The sequence below is a fragment of the Ornithodoros turicata genome, chromosome 9, assembly GCF_037126465.1.
Source record: "Ornithodoros turicata isolate Travis chromosome 9, ASM3712646v1, whole genome shotgun sequence".
Lineage (NCBI taxonomy): Eukaryota > Metazoa > Arthropoda > Arachnida > Ixodida > Argasidae > Ornithodoros > Ornithodoros turicata.
The window spans coordinates 9,099,492-9,117,328 of record NC_088209.1 but is presented as its reverse complement, the minus strand read 5'-3'; the positions used below and the strand labels follow the sequence as shown (position 1 = coordinate 9,117,328).

General features: G+C 44.5%; 1 protein-coding gene across 1 annotated transcript; it reads right to left on the bottom strand.

Moving 5' to 3' along the window:
- Positions 1-357: 357 nt before the first annotated feature.
- LOC135369281 (uncharacterized) lies at positions 358-16,895 on the bottom strand. Its single transcript, XM_064602887.1, has 5 exons — positions 16,542-16,895; positions 15,530-15,644; positions 8,734-8,779; positions 4,248-4,345; positions 358-556 (listed from the first exon to the last, which is right to left on the bottom strand). Exons 1-5 carry the CDS (start codon positions 16,731-16,733, stop codon positions 489-491), a joined length of 519 nt encoding a protein of 172 aa, XP_064458957.1. The 5' UTR covers positions 16,734-16,895; the 3' UTR covers positions 358-488.
- Between the last annotated feature and the right edge of the window lie 942 nt (positions 16,896-17,837).

Sequence of the window (17,837 nt, the reverse complement as noted above, 5' to 3'; positions counted from 1 at the left end):
CGTCCATTCCTATTGGCAGCCGTAAGCACGGGACTTCTCGTGCACCGCCTCACTGGCAGCGGCGTCCGCTGTGATGTCAGAGCCACACGAGTTTCAGTATAAGCGCTGCCCATTTTCTCCGCTTCTGTTCCTCTTTTCACCGTGAAACTTTCAATGCAGGTTCACAGTGGTAAAACGAACCGTCTTTTACGTTTATCTGGGATAACGTGGGATGACCTGTCTCAACCCCATTAAAGGGAGACTTCAGAAGAAAATCGAGTGCAGGCTTTCGCTACTATTTCAAGAGTGTATTTCATCACTGTAACTTGGATGCAACAGAAATATGCGGAAATATGTAGAAATGTGTAGGAACCATGCTACATGTTCAAAAGGGTTTACTGTTTCTGCATTGTATTGTGCCAGAAAGCTGCATGCATTCTTGCACATGAAGCAACATGTTTTATGGTACATTCCTTACACCATCTTAAAAAAACAGCGCATGTGTAAATTTACAGTAGGCAGGACCCGTTGACCCTTTGGATGGCTTGCTTTTGGAGTTTTCCGAGGAAGGAAGCCACTGCAAAGAAAAGGGAGGAAGCTGAGTTAACTACACACCAAAGACACAAAACATAGTGCCAATGCACAAGAACATTTCAGAGAGTGTCCAGCCTATCACAATCGCGCTTCACCATTTTTTGTTTCGAAAATGTCCGAGCATAAAACAGATCCACTGATGTATACACCATTTTGAAAGTTTCAAAATGCTACTTTTTTTAGACACATACTAGTGCAAGGCACTGAATTCATGTGTTCGGACGCTTTTCCGAAACAGTCTATGAACGTAATTACGTGTCACGTATGGATTCCATGGTTCAGGTGAGAGCAGTGCATGCTCGGCTCTCGAAATATTTTGGACACCCTTCATGGTAAGGCAGTATTCTATACAACAGCACCTCACGATGAGATGATGCTTCTGTGTTATATCCTGCCCTCAACACAAAATTTTCTACAAAACGACAAACATGAAGAAGTGCCAACAAGAAAAGTAAAGACCAACAAAGTCCACTAGGAGGTCATGATCACGGCATTCTGGGACTGGAAAATGAAAGTTAGGATCGACATCAAGGTGAAGAACAGTACTCTGAATGCACTGCAAACCTGCACCCTCCTGCACCAGATGCGTGATGCAATCCAAGCACAAGAATGTGGCATGCTGAGCGGCAGATTTTGCAATCTGTACGACAATGCATTGTATGACAGCATGTATAGTGAAACTTATTTACTACAGTGAAACCTCCTTAATACGTACCCGCTTAAGCCGTAATTCCAACAAAGCAGTAGTTGCACTGAATCCCCGTCGCGACTCCCATTGAAACCAATGTATTTGTTACCCGCTTAAGCCATAGTTGCTTGCAGAGCTCGCTGTACCTTGGGTTGATTTTCTGTTTCTTTTCATCTTTTTCCAGGATGTAAGGGGCGATAGTGTGCTCCTTCACCCTCTCACGTTGAGGGTGAAGGGAAGACGCACCTCTGAAGATGCGTAATGAACAAAATAAGGAAAAAAAAAAGCTTTCCTTCACAAATTTTCTGCGGACCGATGAAACGGATTTTTTATCTGAAATTGGCAACGGTATCAGGGGACGGAACGGACCAGATGCAGTCATTGCAACCTCATAGCTTTTACAATTAAAAAGTTAATTGTCAAAAATTAATTAAGACATTCCCTCAGGAGTTTAACGGTGCCTTCCTAAGGAGTGCCTTTCAGTGCAAACTATAATGCAATTGATTTCATCTCAGAAACAGCGATATACCATATTTTCTAAGACGACCTTGAATATAAGATGACCCGAGTTTAGGGTACACGAATTTGGGGAAAAAAAGCAAACAGGGATTGGGAGACAGTATAGCAGTTGGAATCAATGCACAATACCATTTAGTATCATCAATTTCTATGCTACTGTGCAGTGATGGCCAGTAGTTAAACTACTAGTTAAACTACCTGATTGTAGTTAAAAAGTAGTTATCACCTACTTGCAGAAATGTCGTGGCAACTACTAGTTAAACTACTATTTTAAGTAGTTAACTACAATAGTTAGGTTACTGAGGCGCCAACTACTTCCGATTGTGCCGCAAGCTTTACGGCACGATTGTGCTTCCAACTTTTACCTTGAGCTACTTGTTTGATTAGAACTGAGGTGCGGAACAATTATGTTGTGCATGTGTACTAAATCTTCACTTTTAATGCTTGTCTAGTGAAGCCTCATTTGCAGCGAAATAATTCTGCAAGTTAGTTTATCGCGTAGGCACAGAAAGAATCCCGCCGCAAGCTTTGTATTTGACGACCGTAGCAATAGCCCGAGCCAAAGTTTATTATTGGTTGCGATTCATATTTAGGTGTCCAAGAACGCTACGAGGGATTGGTGTTGGTGGACAACACTAAACTAGATGTAGTTAAACTACATTGCAGTAGTCAAAAAAGTAGTTTTAACTACTCCCCTGAAAAGTAGTTGAACTACTAGTTAAACTACTCAATCACAAAGTAGTTATAGTTAAACTACTGTAGAAGTAGTTAGTGGCCATCACTGCTACTGTGTTCTTTCTTGCGAACTGCACACAGCTCATCGTCCTCCGTTCCGTACAAAAAGTTAGACAGACAACGACGACGACGATATCGTCAGGCACATTGCACCAAGTGCCCAAAATTTACTCCGCTGGCACAATTCTTGTTCTCCCCGTTGTTTTAGCCATCTGGTAACACTTAATTCTGATACTTGAAACTGCCTTACCGCCGCTAAATTGTTGCTGTATTTACGAAAGCGCTAACTTTTCAACAAAACACCAGAGGCCAACGCAATGACAGTGAACGAAGAACGAACGCCGTCCTTGCCGTCCCCATTGTGCTCGTATTGCCGTATCTGCATCGCGCTGACACCGCAACACGTGGTATAGGTGGCGCTATTGGCCGATCCCGTCACCCGCTTCTGCATATTCATATATATGCTATTCATATATATATATATTCTGCATATTCTTCGCATATTCAAGTATAAAATGACCACCCACTTTGGAACACTGGATTTTGAAAAAGAACAAAAAAGTCGTCTTGTAATCGAGAAGATACGGTATCTATTTCTAAAAAACCTGTTTGCAGTTAGCTGGGGCACACTGTATGTTTGAAAAAAAAAAAAAAACTGGTGAAATCAACCGGACCACCATGCCCGATTCGGCACGAAGCCACCGTGCTGTAGTTCCCGATCCGTCCGAGGCTGCCATAAAAAATCAATCAACCGAGATTTATTTTTCACCTATACAAATACGGGTGAAGGGCGATCCAGAAAACAGCTGTCTAGCAGCTTCAAAAAAAGATGCGAGAACCCGTATGTAAGCTCTAAGAGGTAGAGGAGTTGAAGCTGAGTGTAAGAGTGGCAAAGTGTAGTGTTTGTCATTCTATGTTTCACTGGCCTTGGCTACAACGGCGAACCCTCGGTAGTATATGACCCCCAATAATCTGACATGCTCGCTTTATGACCACTGTCCTCGGGAACCATTTCCCCCGCCACGTAAATCTACCTCGTTAGTATGACAATCCGCTTATCTGACCGAGATTTTTGTCGAAGGAACGGTCAAACACGTGTGTTATCTTCTCGTTATTATGACCGCGGCGCAAAGTCTTTGGAGTGGCCCAAGAAAGGGGGTCAACACTGCAGTGTCTCAGGCACCCACTACATTTAAACTAGGATGCCAAGATCACGCATGGCTCCCGATTTTCGACCTTTGGGATTACTCGCAGCACATTTCGGACCGCTGAAGTGCTTAAAAGCGAAGTGACATCGGGACCAGGTCACACTGTGCTGCTGCTGTTGTAGAAGTTAGAACGACTGGAATGAAGCGGAAGCAATGATGGTGCAATTCTCCCTTCATGAAATTTGATAACTGATATGTAGTTGCACCAAGGAGACATTGGTAACCGCCTGTTTCAAGCAATAAATCATCGTGATTTCTTACGTAGGGTTTTGTCCTTGTGTTGTTTCGCCTTTTGTCTTTCCACAGTGGCCTGTTCGGTCAGAGGAGGGCGCATTTCTCGTTAGTATAACGATTTGGTTTGTGACCGAAACCCGCGGGAACGGTGGTGGTCATATTAATGAGGGTTCACTGTACTACGTTGCATGCAACGTTATATCTGCATGCGTGCAGATATAATGTTGCGTGCAGACATAGAGTAACATTGTGTGCAGATATAACGGTGCAGGCATGACCAATTTTCTCACCTGTCTCTCTGCGTGGACGACTTCCTTGGAAAGCAAACCTACTGGACGGAGGCAACTTCCTCCGCTCGCTGGACAACTTTACTTGCAAGATGCTGCGACTGTAAATGCAATATAAGGCACTATAGGTACTCTGCACAGCATACCGCCAATACATAAGGCCCTCAGTTTTCCGCGATTCTACGAAATTTCGCGGAATCCTTCGTTCGACACAGAATTTCACGAAATCAGTTAGTTTTAGCAGTGTGCGGCTATTTGAGTTTTCAAATTCGAATCGAATATAAATCACTCAAAGTATTCGATTCACGACTCGAATGCCCAATATTCAGGTTTCTGAATATTCGACTATTCGCTGAGTACGGATGACATGTAATGCTGAGCCACAACAGTGCTTCGAATCTGTCATTTTAGAAAATATTTTTTGTCCCCACATTATCCAAGAAAATTAAGCGTTTCCTGTTCCAAGCAGCCATTGACTGCTCACCGCGGAGAATCACGGAATTTACGAGTTGGTGCAGTGGAATTTTGAATTCGCTGCAGCAGTAAACTGAGGGCCTTACCAGAACTTCAGAACAACAGCAAAGCATAAGAAAGGCATCGTACTGCATAACAACAACACTGCATTAACCATGACGATCAGAATGTGTTGCAGACCTGCCAACTTGGGGGAAACCAAAACATCGCGGGGACATTTCCCTGGGAAGTGGACCTGCTATTTTACGTACGAGAAAGGCGATGTTGATAGGCTTTTGTTTACATGTGCAACAGATGATGGGTTGAGCCCAGCAGTTCATCGGGCACCACTTATTTCCACAAAAGATTTACAGCAACTGACCTTGCCCTCTTCAAGAAGTCCCCTAAGTAAGCTTGGCTTTGACAAGGTCCACGACACTTTCTCAAAACAAGATGGAGGCACAAAACTATGTCCTTGTTTGTTTGTTTTTTTCACGATGCTGAACTGCCCCCACACTCGGCATTGTTGTGTGGTACGGATAATATAACGAGCATTACCTCGCTAATGTGGCTGAACTTTAAAAGCCCATCTGAACTTCCCAAAGAGCCTTAGACAATTATGTAGTTGTTACACGAGTTACCACAGGTGCGGCTTAGCTTATGACTATTTTTCCCTGCTAGGTACTTTCCCACACACACCGGTTTTAACGAAAGGGTGGACAGTGTATCTGGAACAGCACCACCCTGCAAATGCACGAACAATGCGTAACAGGGGCGCAACCAATTTCGAGTAGACCTTCCTGGTGCCTTCCCCCAAGCAGCTTTAATAAAAGCGGTGACAGTGATTCAAGTCTTCTGGAAGGCCACTGACTCGTCCATCCATGAAAAGCACACAAGGGCACAATCCAGTCTTGGTAGAACCCTAGAACTGACCCGCTTTGTTGTACACCATGCCAGCCCAGGGGCATGGACCACAGGGTTTATGGCCTCCGTTATGGTCTTTTTTGTCGCAGAAATCAGTCGTGTCGCATTGCCCGCAGCTCATCTGCCCCCAAAATTTCCAAAACGTTCTTAAAAACGGGTTCCTGCGGCTTATCTGTGATGCGGCTTATACGCGTGAAATTACGGTAGTTAACAAGTAGTTTAAGAAAGTAGTTGGCATAATATGTCAGAATGATCAGGTACAGTTGTGCATCGCTATCGTCACTGCCGTCTGCGGCGACTGCAAACTCACTTTCTGTTCAGTGCTCTTATCATGCACGCTTGCGCGGAGTTTCCCATTCTGCCAACAATGAACCTTTTCCTCATACGCGTCGCTCTCCAGCAAACCATGCTCAGAGCACATCACAACCACGACCTAATAGATTCTAACGACCATGTCATAATCTGCAACCCCTATGAGGAGCCCATCCGCACGATCCGCTCCTCATCGGCCTGCAAGATCTACATCGTGATTGGACAACAGAAATTTTACTTTAAACGCGCAGAAGCGGACGTACGACTACCGTAGCAGACGACAGCAACAGCTCCTGGGAAAACGTGTAGAATGATGATGATAATCAACTTCAGAATGAAACAGCTTCCGCAGGACACCCATCGCTTGTACACAAATACTAAGGCAAGCTAAAGTACCAAGTATTGTAGAAGTTGAGGAAGCGATAACCAGACTGACAAGTAGCGCCACCGGTAGCTTCTGAATGCGGTGCTGGGAAGGGGTGCCTATGACATGGTCCTTATAATCCAGTAGGTCTTTTTCAAAACGAATCGACGTGGGTAGCACTAAGGACCAAAACTGGTGTGGGGTCGGACGGAGGAGCTCGCACCACTTGTGTGGTCTCCCCACTGGTCCCCACGTCTATCGTCCCCATACTGCACCATAACCCTCTAACCCCGAAAAACCCTCTCTGGCACCTCAAAGTCTTGCGCATAAGCCACTGTGAAGGAGGTCCGTTACAGTAGTCTCAGTTCCAGCGCACACATACCGCTTTGCAACGTCAGGAACATGGGGGATCGTCAGGAACACTGTTGCATGTGACATTTAAAGGAGTACAAAGGGCCATCCAAAACAATTTCAAATTTTCAAATTAAGAAGTCTGATGAAAATGTGTGTGTGTGTCACTTTACCGAATAGCGCGCAGGATTTTGATGTGTGCAATTTGTTTCCCAGAAAATAACTCACATAAATGTGGCTCCGCGAGTTCACCCTAAACTCGACACTCCAGGTATAACGAGGAGGAGAAGGTATGATGCCACGTCACCGATGACATTACAGGGAGAAGTCGTTCTAATTCTCTCGTCAATTGGAGTCAGAGCCTTGTCCCTTTGCCGCCGTAAACCAGTTTGTGCCGGTTCCCCCAGAGAATGGGGGATAGAAGGAGCGGCCGAATAATGACCGAGCCAGGACAATGCTTTTTCAGAAACCCAAACAGCCGAGTAGCAGAGAACATTCCTCTGGACCAATCAGAGAGCGTGGCCCCTGTAGCGTCAGTGCAAGGTCCCAGGCAGATCGCAGGCTGGTACTGCTATTCACCGCTGTTGCGCACGATCACTTTTTGTGTCACACTTTAAATTCACTTTTGGTATGCTAAATTCGGGGAGAAATCTGACTCAGTTACTCAAACTAACTGTACTGGTTTGGTGCAAACTGCGATGTATTTGCTGCCAAACAAGTTAGTGTGCATTCAGACAGCGACAGACACGCTTCACCCTAAAGATGCAACCTCCAATCCGGGGGAAGAATTGGGTTAAACCCTAAAACTTCAGGCTCTGCTTATACTCTCTTGCAGCGCACAAGAGTTGCTACGTTTTGCTCTGGAAAGTACTGGTTCAATTCAGTTGCTGCGATAATTATGACTCTGTGGTGTGAATTACTTATCATGGTGTTAAAAAGTCATTTTTAACACCCAGTTTTCTTCCTATAAAAAGGTTAAGTAGGCCTGGGAACGAAGGTACACCCGTATACGCAGTAATGTGAATCAGCCTTAAGTGTTGTTCCCTGTGCACGCCGTAACATATGATGCAAATAGAACAAACAAACAAACAGACGGTTTTGTGAATGAGCACCCTTTCTCTTTTCATACACTTGTCTTTCACTCTCCCATTTTTCTTTACATGTGTGGCGGCCCGTCTGTGAAGACGAAGACGTGCCTCTGCTGCCACGCGCTACGGCACTGGCACGGCAGTTCTACCGGCACCGTCCTAGCGTGAGGCCACGACCATCTGCCCGCTGGGACATTCCATCATCGCCGGCCAGGACTCATGTAGAGGGACACCACCTCCTCTACACATGTTTACCTCACCCAATCAACTGTCCCTCCGGCTCTCCCCTTTTGGCGTCACTCATTGAACCAGTACTTTCCAGAGCAAAACGTAGCAACTCTTGTGCGCTGCAAGAGAGTAGTATAAGCAGAGCCTGAAGTTTTAGGGTTTAACCCAATTCTTCCCCCGGATTGGAGGTTGCATCTTTAGGGTGAAGCGTGTCTGTCGCTGTCTGAATGCACACTAACTTGTTCGGCAGCAAATACATCACAGTTTGCACCAAACCAGTACAGTTAGTTTGAGTAACTGAGCCAGATTTCTCCCCGAATTTAGCATACCGGAAGCTTTTCGACCCGAATTCGCATGAATTTAGAGCACACGATTATTTATTTCCCCGATTTTTACCCTCCGAATTTAGAAGAAAAATATTTCCCGAATACTTCAGGCTCCAAGCATAAATAAGGGCAGGAAGTTGTATTCTTGCCATTCCAATAAGGTACAGCTGTGACAAATTTCGTGGACAGACCAAGCCCCCGACTGAAACTACGTGCCACTCTGTTCACACATTATCCAAGACACTTTGCATCACATAGAGGGAAGTGATGAAGTGCTCTAAGCACATGGTCAATCCAAGAAAAGAATCCTTCAAGTCCAATGTGGTTTGAAAATTAGACACACAGTACTGGTAATTAGCCGATCCTTCAAGTTTACGAGCAGACTATGCAGAATCAAGTGTAGGAAAGACGACAAAGTAAAGTTGTAAAATTCTGGTACGTACCCACACACCTTCTCTGTGACCTTAGGCCTGCGATGCCTTTTTTTCTCTGTAAATGAAGAGGAGGACACATCAATAGCTTGTACTACCATGGTCCCTCAGTCAGAGCATCGAACCGAACCGGAACGGGAACCGAAAACCACAATTAAGCGTTATTTTTAGCTGGAACTGAACTGGAACTGAACCGTAATTACTAGCACCAACTTGGGTCTGAACCGGAACCGAACAGATGTAAAAACTTCGGTTACCGGTTCGAGATACCGGTTCAGTTTCGACTGGTGTGGTGGGGGGGATTGTGGGGATTCGAGCAGTCTGCCTGCCTAGATTGGCGGCACGTTGCTTGGGGAAGGGATGAAAGGGGGCCCTGCTGGTCGAAACACACACAAAGAAAAGCATAAAAAAATGTAACCAAGAAATCTTGCGTCATTTTTAGTGGCTACCTATAATTTTGCAGCATAGTATAACCACAAACCAGTTCCGAACCGGTTTACAGCCTCTGAACTGGTTAATCGAACTCCGAGGCTGAACCAGAACCAAACCTTTAGGGCCGAGCCCGAACCCGAAACAAACCGAAAAACATTTCGGTTCAACGCTTCGCCCTCAATACTCTTCCTCAAAGAGTGTTTGAACAACGTGTATCGTAGGCAGTGGAAAGAGTAGGAATGGCGGATGGAACGGATGTCTGGAATCAGCAACATTCTACCTGCTCTTTCTGTGCCTCAACAAGGCAAACTATTTTCAGCCTAAATATATGACCCGTGCAGAGCTCTAGTACTGAGCAAGTGATTTTCAATTCGCAGTTTACATTCCAGTACCTTTCAGATGCTTGCTTCTTTGAAGCAGTGCCGATCATTTCAAAATGACTTGTGAGGTGACCGATGACAATTTCGCATGCACAACGGTGTATCGCCACTACTTGAAGGCCATTATAGATATTTTAATTATAGGCCGTTACAGGCATGCTTAACCAGTTTCAGGCACCTACACCAAAATAGGCACTATTGCGAGAATAGGCATTTACAGGTGCTATCAAAATGATACAGCAGGTTCCTCACACCAAATTCATACACCTGTATCGAAAAGGCACTGTTATAACCGTGCGGAAAAAATTGGCATTTGGCTTTGAATCCATGCTCTAATGCTAAGTAGTATACACCCTCAGCACTGTGCAAAAGACAGCTAATGGTACTTCCAATTCCATCCATAGTACACTTAGAGATGCGAAGCCCCGAAAAAAAAAAAAACTGGAAATTTTGGGGGAAAAAATTGTCTTTTTCGTTTTCTTTCCTAGTCTCCAGAAAGATGCGTATACGAAGAGGGGAGTCAAGTCCTGTAGATCACATAAACAAAATACAGAAGCCGACACTGAAGATTTTTGTTTAAGTTTAATTTGTACAAGCTTTCGCGTGGAGGTCCACGCTTCCTCAGGTACAAAGTGAAGTGGTGACACACATAAGTATATATAGTATAGACACTGCTGTACAAAGAAAGGGAAGAGGAAAGGAGATATGGCGCCACATGTCTGTGTACAATGAATAGCTGGGCAGACGGATAAGTGACCTCTAACCGTTTAAGAACAGTAAAAGGTGTTGTTGTGAACAAAAAGGCTCGCCAACCCAGTTTCGCGGAAGGGGGGTCAGGAGTATGGGAAACGAGTGGCCCAGAATGGACAAAAGGGAAGGTTACGGATTATCTAACGGAGTACCAGACGATGGCTGAAAGTGGGGATTCAAGAATTGTGCACAAATAAATATAGATATATAGCCACTAAATTTACATAAGCGGATATAACGAGCCAGGACTAAGATTCAGACCATTTGGTGTGAGACACTTGAATTGCGAAATTAAGTAGGACTCTCTATTCTTACGTTTAATGTCGGTGCGGAACCCAGATTCTAGCAATATAATTTTCAAATCAGTTTCAAAATCGTGATTAGGTTGATTGAAGTGAATGGCGACAGGAGTTTGGCGGGCATTTAGGATATCAAATTTGTGGCCATAAAATCTTTTTCTCATTGTGTTGGAGGTTTCACCGATGTATTGTGAATTGCACTTGCTGCAGAATATCAAGTAACAAATATTGGGTGAATTACAGTGGAGTGAATGACGAATTTTCAAACAGAAGTCACCCAAAGTGCTACGGGCAATGGTGGACGGCGCGATAAATTTACAGGTCTGGCACCGTGTACTACCACAAGGATAACAACCCGGCGAGCGCTTCATCATGCATGATGACGTGAGGATGTCGCGCAAATTTTTCGATCTGCGGAATGCTACTAATGGGGGAGTGGGAAAAATTTCCTTTAATTGCTCGTCAGCATGTAATATATTGAGGTGGCGTCTAAGAATGGAATTGGTATTGACAAGTGATTTATGATATGTGGTGGATAAAACTACATTACTTAAGTCCTCTTTACGTTTCGGGGTGAATAAGGACTCCCTGGATAGGCTAGATGATTTGGCAAACGAGTCATGGATGAGTTCAAATGGGTAATTTCTTTTTTCGAAATCAGATACCATTTGCTGAGCATGTTTTACAAAATCAGTCTGATCTGAGCAGATTCGTTTCAGGCGCAAGAACTGACCATATGGAATACTCCTTTTCTGGTGATTGGGATGATAGCTTTCATAGTGGAGATACTGGCGCTTGTCCGTTGGTTTCTTGTATAGTTCAGTGGTCAGCCTACCAGATTTACATGACACTGTCACATCAAGGAAGTTGATGGATGACCTTGAATAGTTACAGGTAAATTTAATTTTGCTATGCAGAGAATTGAAGTGATCAAAAAATGACTGCAGAGATGCCTCATCACCAGACCAGAGGACAAAAATGTCGTCGATGAACCTGAGATATATAAGTGGCTTAAGGGGGAAAGAATTGAGGGCTGAGTTTTCAAAACGACCCATGAATAAATTGGCATAATTAGGTGAAACCCGGGAGCCCATGGCAGCGCCATGAATTTGGACGAAGTGTTGATCGTTGAATACGAAGTTATTACAGCTAAGAACTAGTTCTAAAAGGGGGATGATAGCGGGCATGGGAAGAATATCGGAAGGGTGAGAATTAAGGAAGTGTTCAACAGCAGAGAGACCTTCGTCATTGGGAATGTTAGTGTATAGCGAAACGACATCCATTGTTGCCAACAAAATGTCACCATGGTTACTGAAATGGTCATGGACAGCGTCAATTTTGGAAAGGAAATCGTTTGTGTCTTTGACAAAGGATGGGAGAAGGGGTGGGATGTGTTTGATGCAGTGGTCAGCAACTAAGGATAATTTCTCTGTCGGTGTGTTTATTCCTGAAATAATGGGTCTCCCAGGGTTATTGGGTTTATGAACTTTGATCAAAAGATAAAAATTACCTGGTGTAACGTTCTTAGGACGCAAGAATTTGGAAATATGGGACGGGATAAGTTTACTAGTGACGAGTTCATCAATTTTCTTATTAATAAGAAGACAAAAGGAAGGGGTTGGATCCTGATCGATAGCTCTGTAGAATGAGCGGTCACTTAACTGCCTGTCTGCTTCCGCGATGTAGTCGGATGTATTGAGAACAACTATACCGCCACCCTTGTCCGCTGGTCTGATAATAATGTCATTACGGGCTTTAAGATTTCGTAGCGCTACTTTCTCACAATTAGACAAGTTATCAGTGTGTACAATAGATTTCGAATAATTTGTCTTGATATCCTTGTGAACGGCCTTGATGTAATTGTCAATAAGGGGGCTAGTTCTAGAGGAGTCCGGCGTCCAGCTAGAGGGGTTTCGGAAGGGCGCGGCATCTGAGCTCTCCAGAAAGAAAGCCCAAAATTTCCAGGCGACAAAATTCAAAAATGTAAATTTTCGTGCCTTTGATGCGTTCCAACCTGCCAAACAGTGCCCTAGGTGCCTCTAATCTGCCAACAACCACCAAGTTAGAGCTCTGCCTGGCCGCTCCAAGCGATCGCGATGGCATTCACATAATGTCGGAGATCTGGTCGGTGTGGAGGGTTGTTCTAGTTACCTATCGCTGAGTAGACAGCAGTCTCATGGGATGCTCTGCTCCGCATTTATACCTAGGTGATGAACACTACTAAATCTTCTAGCTCATCGTGTGCTGTGGTTTGGCCGGCAATGCTTCGACTCAGCAATAACCATGTTTCTTTCCATTTTTTCAAATTTTTTGAAAAAAAAAGCGGAAAAGGAACTTTCTTTACAGTGATTCAAAATTTCAGGAAGTTTTGCATCTCTAAATAAACTGCCCAAAAATAGATGATTGCACATGTTGCAATACTTGAAATCAATGGGACACATAATGAGTAGCTGCAACACTTGCTGTCAAGACAGTCAAGGGAGCACCCTAACATGCGTACTTATGGAGGTCAGTAACCCCATGATATAGGGCTGTTCGGTTGGGCCAGAGGGCGCTCCCGTTTAATGCAGTCAGCGCCACTTGTGGCGATTGTGCTAAGTTTTCCAAAGTAGCATGTTCTCTCATCATGCACATGGGATGTGCCATGTCAGCATGACCAAGTTGTGTTGCACTTCTGAATAAGGCAAAATGGACTTAGGACTGTTTCCCCATCAAGTTGGAAGAAGGAAAACCGTCGACAGCTTTCGAAGCATGACAGAACATTCTCAGACAGGCTCAAAGTACAAGTAAAATGTGACTCCAGGTGCCGTAGATCTATTAGCTCTGAGCGAAACCTGAATCAAGAATAAAGCGTGAATGCATACAGTTAGATATCTCTGGTTTGAATTGTTTTTCTCAGGTTTGCAAAGAGGGTGTGAGATTTATGAAATGAATGGAGCGAGCGCTACGAATGCTTGTCAGCAGCCAGTAGCCCGCTCTTTTGATGAGCGTTTTTTCTTTTTCCTCTTGACTTATTCCAACCCAAGCTACCACTTTGCACACATACGTTATTGTTTCAGAAGAGAGGAGCATGGGAGTCAAATCAGAACAGTCATCAAACAAGAATTTAGATGCCTTTGCGGCTGAGATTATCGACTTTGAGACGCTTGAATGCGAATGAGTACCGTAATTTCACGCGTATAAGCCGCACCGCAGATAAGCCGCAAGACATGTTTTTAGGAACATTTTGAAAATTTTCTGGCAGATTAGCCGCGGGCAATATGAAATGACTGATTTGTGTGACAAAGGAGACCACAGAGAAAGCCATAAACCCTGTGTTTCATACTCTGGGGTCAGCATAGTGCGCAACAAAGAAAGTAATGTTTATAGTGTTCTACCAAGATCAGATTGTGCCCTTGTTGGGCATTTTTCATGGAATGATGGGTCAGTGGTCTTCCAGAAGACGTGAATCACTGTCACCACTTTTGTTAAAGCTGCTTGGGGGAATGCATCAGGAAGATCAATTTACTCAAATGTAGACCCGTCCCTGTTACGAATTGTTCAGGCATCGGCAGGGCAGTTCTGTTCCAGAGGCATTGTCGGCCCTTTAGTTAAAAACGGCGTATGGGGAAAATACTAGGAAAAAATAGTCATCAGATAAGCCGCACGGGTGGATAAGCCACAGAGCGCCCGTGAGAAAAAAAAGTCATCATTAAGCCGCCTCTAATACGTGTGAAATTACGGTACTGACTTAATGAGAGACATGTCACGTGTACAACACAACCTTCATAATTCAAGGATTAATTGCAATGACTCCCCGGTAGACCCTGCGTAGGTGTGATGATTTTGGGATTCACACGCACTCGCGACATCTCATAGTTCTCCTGTGCTTGCCAAACACTCGCTGTCTAAATATTTTCCTGTAGAGTTCATTTTCAGATCTGTGACATAGAAATTCTAGCCACTTCCAGGATGTGCTGTGGCTTTCTCCCGTATATCTTAAGCATGATCCACACTAGTGCGTTCTGCTGCGTGCGGGTGCTGGTTACCTTGGCAACAGATATGTGCGTGACCTCCCGCAGCGGAACGCAAGGAGCTCGCCCGAGCTCAACTTTTTCCGACTTTTTGCAATGCCCTTGATCGAAAAAGAAATAGCAGAATCGGTTGATATATCAGAAATTATTTCAGGGTTTGTAGAAAGAAGAAAACATAGTCTTGCAAGTTTGTAACTATATGTACCTAATGTCTGATTTATATATTCATATTCTGACCAAGAGCTTTATATTCGTATGAACACGTGTAAGACAAGCCACCGAGCAGTACACAAGAGTGTGGCTAATGTCACGATTGTGCTTCATGGTGCAAACGCAACTCCGGCCATGGTTATGTTTCTTTATTTTATTTTTTACTTCCAGCATTTTTTGACTATCCTTGCGTTTGCTCACCAAGAGCGAGGGAGGCTTCGCCTCCTGGATGCCGGCCAATAGGAGCATGCAGAGCGCAGGCACTTCCCAAGCCACTGCTCGCAGAGGCTGGGAAGTGCCTGCCTCTCCGCGTCCTCCTTATTACCGTTATTTCGCCTGCCACAAGGCTTCTGCCATGGCGCACCAATTTAACCAACGGCTTCGCCCTCCGTCAACATGGGAACGTCACGAGGAATGTTAATGTGAACGAGGACAAGCAGGAGTCGTGTCTCCGCCAGTTAACGGAACGCGAAGCCGTGGGTTAGACTGGTGCGCCATGGCAGAAGTCTCGCGACACGCAAAACAACTGAAACACTGAGCCATCTCTTAGGCGAGAGGAGAGGCTTGAGAAGCGCATGCCCTCACACTTAATCAGCAAATGCAAGGATAGTCGTTTCCCAAGGACAGGTCCCTTGTCGGTTCACATGACCAGACCACACACCTGACTTGAGACGGCCTTGCAAAGGAGACTGTGATTCAATGGAGCTTGTAAAGAGCCCATTACCTTTATTGTGAGCAGGTAAGGTCTCGACGGGTTGCACAGCTTCCTCGCCATCCAAGGACCCCAATAACTCTAGTGGCAGACGACTATCTGACAGGGAAGACAGTTGCTGCTGACGCTGAAAAACAAAGCGTTTGCTGAAATCATGAACCTGTCGCAACACTTCCTCCGAAGTTATTCTGAATAATTGCAACGCGTAATTATTTGTCTCAATATGAGCCTGCATGCCAAGTGTTTCGGCAAAGGAGCTAACGGCACGTAGAAAACCGGCACTAGGCATACAGGAACTCTTGCAGCTCTGGCGTCACAGCACGCGTCTCCACCGGCGAAGAGACACGAGAGATGTCACACGCTTACGAGAACCGGTGGGGAACAACCTGAGCTCTGATGTCACAGGTACGGGTGTTGAAAGGTTTATGGGTCATATATAGGTTAGGTTATAGGTTATATAGGTATCGTCAAGCATGACACAGACAAAAATCATTCTTCTGTGTCCTCAACACTTTAGTATGCAATACAATGTGTGCATGACGTAATGAACTCAATTTATCAAAGTGTCATTAAACCATATGCATGCATCGATAAACGTAAGCCAGACCCCGGGTAGCAAAAGGCTGACAAAGTGATCAGCACCATCTAATAAATGAAACAAACATTGGTGTACAAAGCGTACGTTAAAGCTGAGTAACATCTTACAGACTTACTACTTCCAAGTTTCGCACCGTAAAACCACCGTACACTGTAAAATGGACGAACTTTAATGCTGTCAACTTATGCTTGAGGACTCTTTCTCGACAATGACGGTTGAAAAGGTACAAAGTAAATTGATCGCGACCCGCTCATGTCCGCGTCCCAGACACTTCGGGATATGCCTCATATGACTGTTAAGGAGGACCAAAACACAGTCATCTGTACTGTTTCAGCTACATGGCATGCACGTGTTGCACTGTCACAGTGCACTTCTGCGTTTAATCGCTTTGGTTCGATCACTAGGATCCAATAAGGTGCAGGTTACCTTTGCCTCCTTCTGAGCATAATTCTTGCGATGCTGAGCTAGTCTTTCCGCTCGGCGACGAGATTTTAGTTCGGAAATCGCTTTCGACACCTTAGTTGCTGCTTTCTTTCCCGAAGAGAAACTCTCTTCTTCGGGGGCATCACTTTCGCTATCGGGGCAAGGATCAGACGTGCGTTCTTCCTTCGTTGCCATCTCTGTTGGACTCAGTACTAAGAGTCTAAAAATGAGTTAATGAACACGAAACACAAACTCAGGTTCGGACTATGGAACACAACATAGCGCTAAAACGTAGCAACCGCAACAACTGCAAGCATGACTAGGGGGCTGCCATTAAACAAACCGCCGCCTGTCGGCCTCAAATGGAACGCTTTGACATTATTGATGGGAGATACTATCAAAACATTCGATGCTCTCAAGAGCTTTTCACTATTGACTTTTATAACTATCGGGCCTATCAGATGAACCAGAATTTCGGTAGTATCGCGATAGTTTTTCGGACTATCGATATATACCGCGACATATTGGTGGTGCGCTTCACCGAGCTTCACGTCGCTCAAGCGGCTCAAGCTAAGCCAATCCAGCACACCTGAATTCGGTTTTCGTTCCTGTCCGTAAACGATCGATAGTTTATTCGCACCGCATTTAAAGTTTTTGCTTCTTTCTTTGGAAAGCGAAACTTTCTGCGAAGATTGCGTTTGGCTCCTGCAAACTACCAATGGTTTGTTCACTCCATATTTTAAATTTTAGCATGATTCTTTCGAAAGCGAAACTTTCTGCGAAAATTGCGTTTCGCTCCTGCAAACTACCAATAGTTTGTTATTCACTCTATATTTTAAATTTTAGCATGTTTCTTTCGTAAGCAAAACTTTCTGGAAAAGAAGCAAAACAGAAGTTTCCATCCGTTTTTCGGAACAACTCATCTGTTTTATGTGTTATGTTTTTCCTTTTATTCCCTCTTTCTTTTCTCTCTTTTTTTTTTTTTTTGTTCGTTTATTGCATGCTACACTCTTAAAAATGAACTTCACCGCATAACACGCAACTAGCCAACCATCACCTCGAATGATATCGTTATCTGCCCTGATATGTTGAAAACGGGAGGCGTCTGCCTTTTCTGTGACACTTATGAACAGCATTGTCACAGAAAAGGCGGACACCTCCCGTTTTCAACAAATCAGGGCAGATAACGATATCATTCGAGATGACGGTTGGCCTGGAGCGTGCTATGCGGTGAAGTTCATTAACGGTGCGAAACTCTCTGAAAGATGTGGGTTCGATCCCTACAGCTGGCTAACCTTT